Genomic DNA, 14,059 nt, shown 5'->3' on the forward strand with positions numbered 1-14,059 from the left:
TTATTGCAATAAGTTCGAACCGAAAATCGTGATGATCCATTTTTTTGTGCTACCCGCACCCTCCAACTGCAATTGTCATCTACACATCTTACTGAATACAAAGTCGTGGTGGATTTTAAATCTCGCATCTCAAATGAAGCTTTCACTGCAATATTAGACAATTCTCTTTGAACATCTATTTTGTTGTCTAACTCTTTACCAAATGACAAATCAGACTCATCGGTAAAACTATATACCTGCTCGCTACAAGAACCAAGCAATATAAATTTTTGGCTATCATTGGCCACTTGTTCACCATTGTCAAACTCCAATTCAACACGTTGTGTTACTCTACAATTCACATTCTTGTTCATATTTTCCACGTCATCATTTTTTTTATTTTCACTTCCACCATTACTTACTATAAAGACGCCATCAAAGTGTCCATCTCTATAAAGTTCACCGTTAGCATAATCACCGAGATCATCACAAATATTACCACCACGATCATTATCTCGACGTATACTCAATTCAGAATCAACAAAATCATCACGATAATTGTTATCGATGTGTATATGAAATATAGAACCACCAGAATCATCATAACCATGTGAATCAAATTCATTATCAACATTATTGTCACAAATAACTTGAACTTTCTTCTCAATTTCCACGTGAAGTAAAGGCCTATGATGTGTATCACCAAGTAATAGATAGGTCAATAGACACTTTTCACTTCTTAAATATATCGGACCAAGAATCTGATCACAAATATGTATTGAGTAACTGAATTTTAATTCAAGCTCACTTTTGCTCAAGCTACAATTCACGTATACTTGATCTTTCAGCATGGACATGGTTATTTCAGCGTCATCAAAATTTATGGCTCCATATCCACCATTCAACCCCGAGCACCATTCAGGTTCTTTTCGCTCATTATATTTCCATTTTCCATCATATTGGAACAAAATAATGGTCTACGTCATTTTCTTGTAGGGAAAAAAAAGTATACTATTAACTAAAAAAAATGCATCACTCAAAATTTAAAAAAAAATGAAAATGAAAATTAAAATTATCTATGCATTTCATGTATGAACCTTTTTTTTCTAAAAAAAAAAACTAATACAAAATTTATTTTATTCTTTGATAATTCTGAAAAAAATATCAAACACACTTCTTTTTCTAAAAAAACACTAATTCAAAATTTATCCTATTCTTTTGTGATGTTGAAGAAATATATAAAAACAACAAAAATATATGTGAAAAATAAATAAATGTGAAAGTAATTCACATTCTTCTATTTTTTTCGCTTTTTCATATACTTTGCAGAAAAATGAACAGAAATAAAATAAATGATCAAAAAAAACAAATAACAAAAATTATACATACAATCATTACTCGGGATAAGCAAATGATATCAGACTGTTTTCTTTTTGTTATGAAAGATATGTAGAAGAAAGCATAAGAAAGAAAATAATGTAGAATATGGGAAAAGAGATAATGATAGAGAATAGGAGGGAAGACGCCTAAAAAAAGATATGCCGAGGAGGGAAAATCGATTAGGTTAGAATAATTATGTTTGAGCATGTAAGGGTAATTTTGACCAAATTCATATAGAAACTTCAAACGAAAGTTAGTTTACAAATTAAAATGGTTAGAAAGTCAAAAACCTAAAAAGTTATCCTATATTATGACACTAAAATCTCAAATTTGTGAGAAGATATGAGTTTCGAGACCAAATTCTCTCAATAAAAAAAAAATCCAATGATATTGTATATACTACTAAAATCGATTTTAAATCTCTTTTAGGTAAGGCTCTTACAATCTCAAAATGTAAATGTATCTAGATTTTCATTTTTTCAAATCAAATATAAACTTCAACATAATCTTTTATCTTGGCTCGCCCACAATACTTGCTAAAATGCAATTATGGGTCCTCACAAGGCAATGAACTTAATGATCTGAGGACGAGACGCATACTAAATTATTTAATCAAATATTATTTATTGTGGAATCTTTTATATGGAAAAATACCCGAAATTTATTTTGTCACTCGCACCTCCTAAGCCTACGATAGCGTATGGAATATGGAAAATTTAAATAAAGATCAAAAGTATAACAGAAAGGCATTGGTCAAGGACTTATGCATAATGCAAAACAACAACATTATACTCCACAATAGCATCACCCGAAGTGTTGTTATACTCGATCGTATTCAGCATGGCAGAGCCACGTGCTAGTCGGAAAACACCGGAGCCACCAACAATCGGCAGCTCACGATACTGATCCTTGAACGGATTGTGGCCGATCAGACTCAGTGTGCTGCCTTTGTATTTCCCACTTGTAAACACAAAATTATATGTCATATGGAAGCCAAGCTTCTCCAACGCGGACGACACGAAAAGGCCCTGAGCTCGGCCAACTATCTCTGAATCTGGGCTCGACCCTGAAGTTAATAGATCGTCTATGGTGGCGATCATGCCGAAATATGTAGGGGAATGAATCGTATAGTTGGATAGTGCAATCGGAATATTGGTCGGATTTGGGCCGCTAACAATGTCATGAAGGTAAAAACGAAGCTCGGTCACCTTTTGCTTCAAGTGAGGCAGTTTTTTGTACCAAAGTTTCATTTCTTCGGGACCCTTACCAACGCCTGCAGGCCCATTATGCCCATGCACCACAGCTACGGTACATAGTACAATCGAGCAAAGAAATAAAATAGAGCCCATCTTCTCCATTTTCTTCCTGCGCTCCTCTGTAAATTTCCAGCCCTGAACTGATAAAACATAGATTTATTTTAGTCTATACCCTTGAGATTTGTTATAAAATACGGAAAAAGTAAAAGAAAAATTCGTTGCCAAAACAGGAAGGAAGAACAACTTTTATTACAAGTTAAAAAGTGCCAAAATAGAACTTCTGGAAGGAAAATTCTCAGAGACAGCAATGTTCGCAAATATGAAATCATAAAGAACTAATATTTATAGAGCAGTCAGCAAATGAAGCTTACATCGAAAAATCACCAGTGAAAAATGCCGAAGAATGGATTCAACTTCAAAGGCTCAATCGGAGAAGATGTGGAACACGTCTTTGAACAGAAAAATATATTTCCGTACGAAAGAAGAACTTAAAAGGCTGGCGAGTCCCTTGCGTACGGCTGACGTTCCATCGACAGCCGTCAACCGACCCCTGTCAAAAATGACGGTCGGCCTCCAAAATGTTGTGAGAACGATATAAAATGTAAGAAACTCGTATAATATCTCGATTAAATTTTTTTTTTATAACAAAAAGTAATTTCTCTAGTGTAGAATATGTATATAAAAAAAGTATATTATATTGCAAATGAAAATATATTTAAATTATTTAATTATGAGATATTCCCACATATCGACATAATTTGTGTTACGTTTGAAAAATACATTATAAGAAACTTTACAATAAATGTTTAAAATACTTGGTAGATTTTTCTTTGTATACCCTTTACATATAGGAAACATATATGGATTAATAGATTTTTCTCCGTTAGACGAGTTGATCTGATCTATAATCATCATGAAAGATAATACATTAGACATAAAAACGATATTTTTTAATGAATTGAATCGTGTCGGACATCTATATCACAAAATTGACTCATTCGATAATCTAACAAGAGTTTCTTATGATATATTTTTCTAAGCCAAACATACTTCAAGCAACAGTTTAGTCCATACCCGAGGAGATTTGTGCGCGCGCATTCTTTGACCACTTTATGTGAAGCCATCATTTTAATTTCAGCTACCCACTAATGCGATCACACCTCAAATGGTGGTTGGAAAATATATATAATGGTACATGATCTAATTTTTGTTTTGTGTACATATAATTTATTTATTTTTAAATTATTTTTAGATACTTCAATTCAATATTATTCACAACATATTTAGATTTAATATTATAGTAAGCCTCTTGTAAAACGGTCTCACGAATATTTATCTGTGAGACGAGTCAATCATATCGATAGTCAAAATAAAAAGTAATACTTTTTCATAGATGACCCAAATAAGAGATCCGTCTCACAAAATACGACCCGTGAGACCGTCTCACACAAGTTTTTGCCTTAATATTATTATCATCTTATATATTTATCTTAAGCTAACTATACTAGTAATTATCTAAATATAAAATTTTATGATAAAATATTAAACAATATGACATCATATGTGTAGCTAGTTATATAGTTATATACCACCTTGACTTGTTGACTTAAAACTTAATGATTTAATACCTAAGCTTTTAAAAATTCAAATTTAAATATTATCTCAGTCAACTCAGAAGAACATTTGTTACATCAAAAGTCTAATTAATGCCACGTGTGCTTGACAACTTTGAGAAATTGATATTCCAAAATCACCGAAAACATGTTTTCATACATCGATTTTTCTGATACAAATATTTTATTTGGATCATCCATAAAAAAATATTATTTTGAATAAGTTTCTTGTGAGACGATCTTAAGAATATTTATCTGTGAGACGGGTCAACCCTACCGATATTCACAATAAAAAGTAATACTCTTAGCATAAAAAATAATATTTTTTCATGGAGACCCAAATAAGAGATCCGACTCACAAAATACAGTCCATGAGACCGTCTCACATAAGTTTTTGCATATTACTTTGTCAAAATTATTAATTTTTATTGTAAATATTACAGAGTTAACCGATCTCACGAATAAAAATCTGTGAGACCGTCTCACGAAAGACTTAATCTTCCAAAATATATATACAATTTTATAAATAGAAATTCAAGTCTTAGATAACTAACAATGTATGTGGAAAAAACACTTGATAGTTTTTTTTATTTATAAATAAACTAAGGTAATATACACTGCAAAAAAGTATCCGTATAGAAGCAGTTTTTTTAAAAAAGAAATTTAAGAGCGATTTTCGACTTCTCTTAAGCTTTTACCACCAATTACAAAATTGTTTCTCCCGTTGACGCACTTATAGCTTATAGAAGCGGTTTTTTTAACTGTTTGTAAAAGTTGAAACACCACTCCTGTTGTGCACTTTAAGAATATAGAAGCAATTTCAAACCGATTCTGAAGTCTGGAATTTAGGAATGGTTTGTAGGAGCTTTTTGAAGCTATAGGATGCAAGAACGCTTTAAAAGCTTTAGGATTGTAGTGGTTTAAAATCGCTCTTCAACTATGTAATAGAAGTAATTCAAACCGTTCATGAAATAAATGATATATAAGTCTTTTTGGAGTCATGGATTTGGACCGGATTTAAATATGCTTCTAAAAAAGCATATTTTAAAATTGATTTCAAAACTCGATATGAGATTTAAAAACGGTCTGAAACAATTTATTAAAGAAATTCGTCATTATTTTTTTACTTTCTATTATTTTTTTTTTCACAAATTAATATAATATAAATCTCAATACACTTCATCAATCAATAACAAAAATTAAATAAATACTCATTTATTAAAAATCTTTACATTTAAAATATCAACAAACAAAAGCAATTGTATGTGCATTTAGTGGAGTACATATGGTCACAGACATCGAATTTGACGAGAATGTTTAGGATCGAACACCTTACGCAATTTCATTGAGCAACGCAAAATATTTGGAAAATGACAAAATATTGATATCAAAATCACTCTTCTTAAAAAAAATGTACCTTTCAGTTGTGATTATGTTTTTAAACAATGCTAGATTATCATCNAAAAATTACTGTGGTATTTTAAGTAAAAGCAGAAATGGCTTGACAATCTACAAAAAAAATTAGTTACTCTGAGAGTCTCTTCCTCAATTAATAGCATTGATATATATAAAGATATGAGTTAGACAAAATCATTTGTGAAAAAAAATATAACCGATTTATAGAAGAAGTTTATAGCAGTAGTTTACACAAAACTACATGTAAATGTGCTCGATAGGATCGGTATTATAAAATATTCCTAAATTGTGAAATAATATAGCAGTAGTTTACTAGAGATGTCAATGGGACGGATATGACTAAACCCAAGACCCGTCCCATGAAGAAAACTTTGACCAATTACTGGTTCTACCCCGGTTAAATATTATTCGGACCAGTCCCACCCCGAATACGAAACGGGGCCGGGTAGACCTGTGAGACTCGTGAGACCCGATTTTTTTTAAAATAAAAACAGTAATCTTCTTTTCACATGACTGAATTATGAAACAGACAAACCTCTAAATACAACACAATAAAAAATTAATTCATGTCTTCGACCATACATAATAATAACAAACAAAGTATTTTCACGACATAATGAATTACATAAAAAAAGTTACTAGCTCTCCAAAAAAAAATCTTAACATCTCCAAAAATAAGTCATAACATAAGTTAAACAGATCAATATAAAATCAGCGAGTAGTCAATATTTCAGACACATTCTTCGGGATCATCTTGCTCTTCATCAAAAATGGTGGGACAAGTTGGTAAACTACTTGAAGAATTAACTACAAAATTAAAGAGAGAAAGTACATTGAACAAATAAAACTGTAATTTAAAACTGTAAAAAAATGTAATTTAAAGAGAGAAAGTAAGTACAGTAACAAAATTAAAATGAAAGTACAATAACAAAATAAAACTGTGATTTATTTACATTTCACCTCATCTCACAACCATCTTCGTGAGCACATCAATGCTTCCAAAGTCGTTGGATTAAGCCTACTAAGATGAGGACCAACTATTCTTCAATTATTGCTAAAAGCAGATTCATATGCAACAGTTGACATAGGAATAGCTAAGACCGTTACGGTTGAGGTGGGCTACTAAAAAATAAAAATTAATAAAACTAAAACCCTAGAGTATTTATATCCACATATATGGGGTGGGTATGAGGCGGGTATTATAGGACTTATGACCCGCCCCATACCCGGACGGGTCTGAAAAATTGGACCCGAAACCTGCCCCATGACCCATTTAGTATGTCCAAACCCGCTCCATACGGGACGAGTCCATTGGAGGTCTGGGTGAAATCCGTACCCATTGACATCCCTATAGTTTACACAAAACCACATCTAAGTAGTAAAACAATAGAAACGGTTCAATGCCAACCACTTCTATTACGTTTTTTTTAGGAGCGTTTAGTACAACGGCTTCTGAAAAAACACTTCTAAAAACTAATTTCCTTGTGTATAAAAGTGTCGTTTAATTTATGGATGTTGAGATTATATCTTAATCCTCCTACTTTATAATTGTGATCTCTTGACGTGCTAAAAGGCTTTCAACAATAACAGGAAACATTGTCAAATTTCTTCAGTAAGATGTATTTTTATTTCCGTTATCCAACTTATCAAATTTGGTTGTTAGTCCTTTCATTTTGCTTTTATTGGTATTTAATCATATTTCGTCATAGCGCTTACATGAAATCGAAAAATTGTTAACATGTTCATCGTCATGTCAGCACTTTGATGAAATAAGACTAAAACCAACAAAAAAATAAATTACAAGACTAAAACTTAATTTTGACAAGTTTGAAGATGAAAACAGATAACATCACATATCAAATGTCTGACTTGGGTATTTTCCCTAGTGGCCACCCATTTCCACAATAACAACTCAAAAGTGGTCGCCCATTCCTGGCACGAGTAGCCGCTGTTGATGATTCTATTCGTTTGGACTCTATTTGCTATCCGTTATTTCATTGTTATCATTCATACATCGCATAACATTACATTTTACTTGATATTATTACATGTCATTTATACGCGTAGTAATTTTACTGGCATATCGTATTGAGGTACGACTCTTGTTTTGTTTTTATGTTATAGTTGTTTTTTATGCCATAACAGATTGTCCATGAGGATTTGACTCTTCTGGTGGAGTGTTAGCGAATGGTGCATATTGTTGTGTTGGTTTGTGTCTGAGTTCCAAGATATTTATGTATTTTATATTGGTTTGATATATTTTCCAGGGAGATGCCATGTGTAGCTGTATTGTGAAGTTTTTATGTCGGTTTGGATTTGGTTTATAGTGTGTTGTGTCTAGTCCTAGCAGTGCGTCTGTGGAATGTTGGTTTACTTGACCTTATGTTTGAGCGTATATTGATGTTATCGTGTTTCTAAAATTTTTGGGATGTCGGTCATGCCGAATTTCTGTAGGACTTAAAGGAAAATTTTAATTTGTTCTTGTTGCACGTTAATTAATCCTGATTTTTTTTGTCATTCTATGCTAATCAGGATCATGAGCCCTGACATTTGGTATCAGAACGTAACTGGAATATGCTCGAATTAGAGTCTAGGACACTCGAGTGTAGACATAAATAGAATGATTGTACATGTTTTTGATTACTTGCTCTTTCTTATTTATATGCTTTGAATTATATTACTTAGCATGGTTTGAGATTGTAGTTGATTAAGTTTTGACATTTAATTTAGTATTTTCCAATTAGCTTAAGTTTATTATTTTATTATCTATATTGAGCCGATCATTTTATTTCTATATGTGAATTAAATCTTTTTGTCTTGTAGATGACACCTAGAGGTATGAGCAAAAAAAGAAATGAATTTGTTCAAGAATCAGAAGCCCAAAATGTTTCAAAACTTAACTAGGGAAGACAGAGGTCACGATCTCCGTGGAGGAGCACAAAATGTTAATGTTGAGTATGAAATGGATCAGAAACCCCAAATACCTCAAGATAGGTGCGAAGTTAGTAATATCAAGTTTAATAATGACGTTGATCAACTAATAATAGGAATGGGTGAAATGGAATTAATGCGTCCTCCTCGATTCTTTGGAATTGAAGATGGTGAGAAAGTTGTAGCATGGTTAATATGAAACACTTGTTTAATATGTCGGAGTACACTCCAGATTTTTAGCTTAAGTAGGCTACTTTTCAGTTAAAATATCGAGCATAGTTATGGTAAGAAACCACTGAGGAATCTCTTAAAGAATCAGGTGAAAAAGTTACTTGGGATGTATTTTGTGCACAGTTTAGTCGAGAATTTTTTTCCACCTTCGTATTACTCTAACAGGAAGCTGAATTCAATATATTGACTCAAGGTAATATGACTATAGGATAGTATGCCTCTCAATTCTCAGCGTTTCTTGCCTATGTTCGCCATGTTGCTGGTGGTGACCGAAACAAGTTATCACATTTTAAGCAAGGGCTAAATAGAACCATTTATAATTTGGTGGTAGCTAAAGCGCCTGCTAATTATAATTAGGGATGTAATCGAGCCGAGCCGAACTCTTGAATATTTGAGCTTGGTTCGTTTATAATCGAGCCGAGCTCGAGCTTTATTTAACGAATATATGCATGGCTCACGAGCTTATTCAAGCCTTTATCGAGCCTAAACAAGCTTAATAAATATGAATTATACATTAAAATTTTCATTAAATTAATTAAAAATTAAATTATATATTTAAAGAAAAATATATTATTCTTATTAAAATTTTTAAATTTATTATAATAAATAAATTTAATAGATTTTTCTATATATTTCATAAATAATATGCAAAGTCAATAAATCAAATATCAAAACTATTATTTTTTCATCTAAAAGATTACTCATGAACTTACCAACGAACATGTTCACGAGCTAACGAGCCGAGTACTGTAAAACTTGAGTTTGGTTTGTTTATCTTCGAGCCTCATTAAACGAGCTTTTATCGAATCGAGCTTCGAATAGCTCACAAACGGTTTGGTTCGTTTACATCCTTAATTATAATGATACTGCAGAGAAATCCAAGAATATGGAGGCAACCTTACTTTGGGAAGAACCACAGCCAGCTGATCCATCTTTTCCTTAGGGTACATGGAGCATTGTGTTGATGCCAATCAGTGCACCAATATACCGACTTTTATTAAAATAATAGCCTTCATAGTCCTATCAGTGGTTTAAGCCGCAAAATTTCAAGGCCAAGGGAAAAAACTTCAAGAAAAAGTCATGTAATAGTTCCTCGAGTTTTGGCAGTCAGCATGGGGAGGTTCAATTGGGGTCGTCAGGTGGAGTATTTTGTGACTGTTGTGGTGGTAATCATTACAGAACTCAGTGTACATGGGTTCAAGGGTCGTGTCATATCTATGGGAAAATTGGACATTATGCTAGAGCATATCTGAATTTAGGAAGACAATACTTTCCTCAGCCTCAGTTTAGTCAGGTTTTCGGAGGACCAGCGGCTACAAATTTTGTACCGATCCGTCTTTCCTGCAGTCGAGCTATCCTAAGCATAGAGGTTCTGCTCAACAACATTTTCCAAGGCCACAACAGGATCGAGTACTCGCTCTAACTCAGGATCAGGTCCATGAGGGACCGGGCGAAGCTATTGTAGGTATTTGTCTTTTTTTTTTCTGGTCATCCTTCACGTATACTGATAAACACTGGAACATCTCATTTGTTTTTATTTGCTGTATTTGTTGATGAGCATGAGATTGTTGATACTCCGCTGATAGATACTGTATGAGTCTCTACTCCTGTCGTTGTATGTTTGATGTCTCGTGAAATAATCTTGAATTGTGTTATTGGATTTGATGATAATATTATGATAACTAATCTAATCAAGCTAGCCATGTCTTAGTATTCTTGGATTGGATATTCTAGAAAATTATTGAGCTCGTTGACTATTTTAATGGAGTTGTCAGATTCAGACCGTAGTATGACAGTAAATAAAATTTTTACGGTAGTGATTCAAAGTCACTTACTCCATTCGTTTCAGCAATGGAATTTTTTAGAATTTTGTCAACAGGAAATGAAAGATTCATGATCTATGCCTGTGATGTGACACAAAGAATAGGATTGTAAGTTTCAAATATTCTTATTGTCAAGGAATTCCCTGATGTATTATCCTATGAGATTCCGAAAATTTCCACCTAAAGGGAAATAGATTTTGGTATTGAGCTGATGTCATGTACAAATCTTATTCGTCACGCCCCAAAACTCATGGTTGACACCAGCGTTGTATAACAATCACACAATCGAAACAACAAGCCTTTGTAGCACGGTGTACACCGAACCAGTTTATAAATTGTAATTCAAACGGAATAAACATTGTCTTTACAATAACGAAATCCAAAAAAAACGACAGAGTTTGATTGCGGAAACGTAACACTAAATTAAAAGTTCAATTTAATCTAAAATCTTGAAGTCTCTCGTTCACCAGCCCCAAAAATGGTCCGATTCCTCTTCCTCGAATTCCTTCTCGGATTTCTCTGGGAAAGGTTGTAAGGGGTGTGAGTATTTTGGGAAATACTAAGCAAGTGAGGGATATCGAACACGACATAAAAATTTTACAACATTTTCGAAAATAACATATAAATACAACATGCTTTTCATAATCGTAAAATCATATCCGTATCATAACAACACTGCGATTTTTCACCTTTAACGGTTTACGGAAGTCAGTCCCTAAGTTTTAATCATCTAAGGGGGCGAGGCCATAAAATGGTTCTATCCCACTGTGAAGGGCCATATGTTTGAATTTCACCCATTTTCAGGGAATCCTCACAGTGTCAACACATAAACGTACCAAAATTTCCTAAAAACATATAGACGGGAGACGGTGCTCGACCGAATTTTTATTACTGTTCTTTTAAAAAAAACCGAAAACATGTATGCACAAATCCGAAACTTTATGTTTAAAAACAAGCCCACTTACGGTGTATTTTGATGCTAAAAACGTAGGTGTTTGGCTTCGGAAATTGAGTTGCTTCTCATTTTTGCTCGGACAGTACTTCGGCTTCGATTTTTAGGCTAACTTCGGGACGATTTTCGGACAGAGTTTCGGCTAGGATGGCTGCTGAAATTTCGAAAATATGTAGCAAGGAATTTCGAAATTTGTGTGTTGAATGAGTAGGGATGGTGTGGTATTTATAGGGGAGGAGAAGGGAGTTAATTATGGCACTAAAATCATGCTCAAGATTGGCATAAATCTCACAATATTTGCTTCCAATTTCCTTGCCATTGTTGCTGATTTATCTTCAAATTTCATGGGATTTAAATCCTTGATTCCCACCCTAATATTTTTGAAAATATGGTGGCTAGTTGAGGGGATTTTCGAAAATATGCAATATTTACGCCTTAGTCTTCTAGGTCTAGTATATTACCTTCCCATCTTTGCAATATATTCCCCAAATTTCGAAATTATGCATGATATGCATGACTTAATATTGTATTTTCAAGGTATTCCATTATATCTCCTCAAATATAAGTACCTAAAAATATAGTAATAAAATCCTAAAAATTCCTTACAAATATGTAATTATATGGTGGGAAATATGGTTCTTACATCCCTCCCTCATTATGAGGAGTTTTGTCCTTGAAACTGGAGTTGGCTCGATCTCCAAATAGGTAGGGATATTCTTTTCGCATCTTTTCTTCAACTTCCCACGTTGCTTCCCGCTCTGTGTGGTTGGACCACTGCACCTTGACGTAGGAAATGATACGTCGTCTAAGAACTTGTTCTTTGGTGTCCACTATTCTGATGGAGACTTCTTCGTATTTCAGTTCTTCTCCCAAGTTTCCTTCGGTCAAGAGTGGTTCTACTTCCAAAACATGACTTCGGTCTGGAATGTACCTCCTTAGTTGGGATACGTGGAACACATTGTGGATTCTTGACATGCTTGGTGGCAGTGCCAGTCTGCATACTAGCGTGCCCACTTTTTCCAAGATTTCGAATGATCAAACATATCGAGGGTTCAGTTTCCTGGCTTTACTAAAACGGACAACTCCTATCATAGGCGAGACTTTCACAAAAGCCTTCTCGCCCACACTGAACTCTATAGGCCTTCTTTTAAGATCTGCCTAGCTCTTCTGTCGGTCTTGAGCTGCCTTGAGCTTTTCTCGGATAACTTTAACCTTGTCCACTGTCATCTGTACTAGCTCGGGTCCCACCATGGCTTTCTCTCCCACTTCATCCCAATAAAGTGGTGATCGACATTTCCATCCATAAAGAGCTTTGTATGTTGCCATTTCGATGCTGCTATGATAGCTGTTGTTGTAAGAAAACTCAATTAAGGGTAGATGAGTGCTCCAGTTGCTACTGAATTCAAGGGCGCATGCTCGCATCATATCTTCTAAGGTTTGTATGGTTCTCTCAGTTTGTCCATCGTTTTGAGGATTTGAGGATGATAGGCCGTACTTAGGGTTAATTTCGTTCCCATGACCTTTTGAAAGCTTTTCCAAAAAGCACGAGACGAACCTGGAGTCTCTATCCGATAAGATGCTCACTGGCACTCCATGCAGCCTCACAATGTTGTCCATGTATAGTGAAGCCAACTTATCGAGATTGTAATTCATGCGGACGTGTAGGAAGTATGAAATCTCTGTGAGTTTGTCTATGATCACCCATATACCATCGTGGCTCTGTCTAGACTTTGACAATCCTACCACAAAGTCCATGGAAATATGCTCCCATTTCCACTCGGGAATTTTTAGAGGTTGCTGTAATCCTCCAGGTCGCTGGTGTTCTGCTTTGACCTGCTGGCATACCTGACATCTGGAGACGAATTCAGTTACATCTCTTTTCATGTCATTCCACCAGAAATTACTCTTTTTGATCCCTGTACATTTTCGTACTGCCTGGATGGACTGAGAATTTTGACTTGTGCGCCTCTGCCATTATCTCTTGGCGAAGGTTGTTACTGTCGGGCACACACAGTCTTCCTTTCATCCATAAGATTCCCTTGTCATCAATCTGATGATCCTGAGACTTCCCTTCTCTGACTTGCTCCTTAAGTTTGGTCAGTAGTGGGTCTCGACCTTGGTTTAACTTGACGGTCTCCTGCAGACATGGCTGGGCCGAGAGGGAAGCTAGAGTCACCTTGCCTGGGCCCTTCCGACTTAGCGCATCAGCCACGTTGTTTGCTTTACCCGGATGGTAGCTTATGGTCAAGTCGTAGTCTTTCAGAAGTTCGATCCATCACCGTTGCCTCATATTCAGTTCTTTATGGGTGAACAAGTACTTGAGGCTCTGATGGTCTGTGAAGATTTCACATTTAGCACCATAGAGGTAATGCATCCAAATCTTTAAGGCGAAGACAACCGCTGCTAGCTCCAGATCATGAGTGGAGTAGTTCAGCTCGTGCGGTTTCAACTGCCTTGATGCGTAAGCGATAACCCTTC

The 14,059-nt window shown here is 34.6% G+C and overlaps 1 protein-coding gene across 4 annotated transcripts; it reads right to left on the bottom strand.

Moving 5' to 3' along the window:
• Window positions 1–1,959: 1,959 nt before the first annotated feature.
• LOC140987402 (dirigent protein 22-like) lies at window positions 1,960–3,146 on the bottom strand. Of its 4 annotated transcripts, none has more exons than XM_073455890.1 (2): window positions 2,987–3,146; window positions 1,960–2,755 (listed from the first exon to the last, which is right to left on the bottom strand). In XM_073455890.1, the coding sequence occupies exon 2, from the start codon at window positions 2,715–2,717 to the stop codon at window positions 2,121–2,123; it is 597 nt and encodes a 198-aa protein (XP_073311991.1). In that variant the 5' UTR covers window positions 2,718–2,755; window positions 2,987–3,146; the 3' UTR covers window positions 1,960–2,120. The 4 variants fall into 4 exon arrangements, with proteins under 4 accessions (XP_073311991.1, XP_073311992.1, XP_073311990.1 ...); XM_073455891.1 differs by having other exon boundaries at window positions 3,000–3,133; XM_073455889.1 differs by lacking the exon at window positions 2,987–3,146 and adding an exon at window positions 2,869–2,953.
• Window positions 3,147–14,059: the final 10,913 nt, after the last annotated feature.

This window comes from Primulina huaijiensis, chromosome 11 (genome assembly GCF_012295235.1).
Source record: "Primulina huaijiensis isolate GDHJ02 chromosome 11, ASM1229523v2, whole genome shotgun sequence".
NCBI classification, from domain to species: Eukaryota; Viridiplantae; Streptophyta; class Magnoliopsida; order Lamiales; family Gesneriaceae; genus Primulina; species Primulina huaijiensis.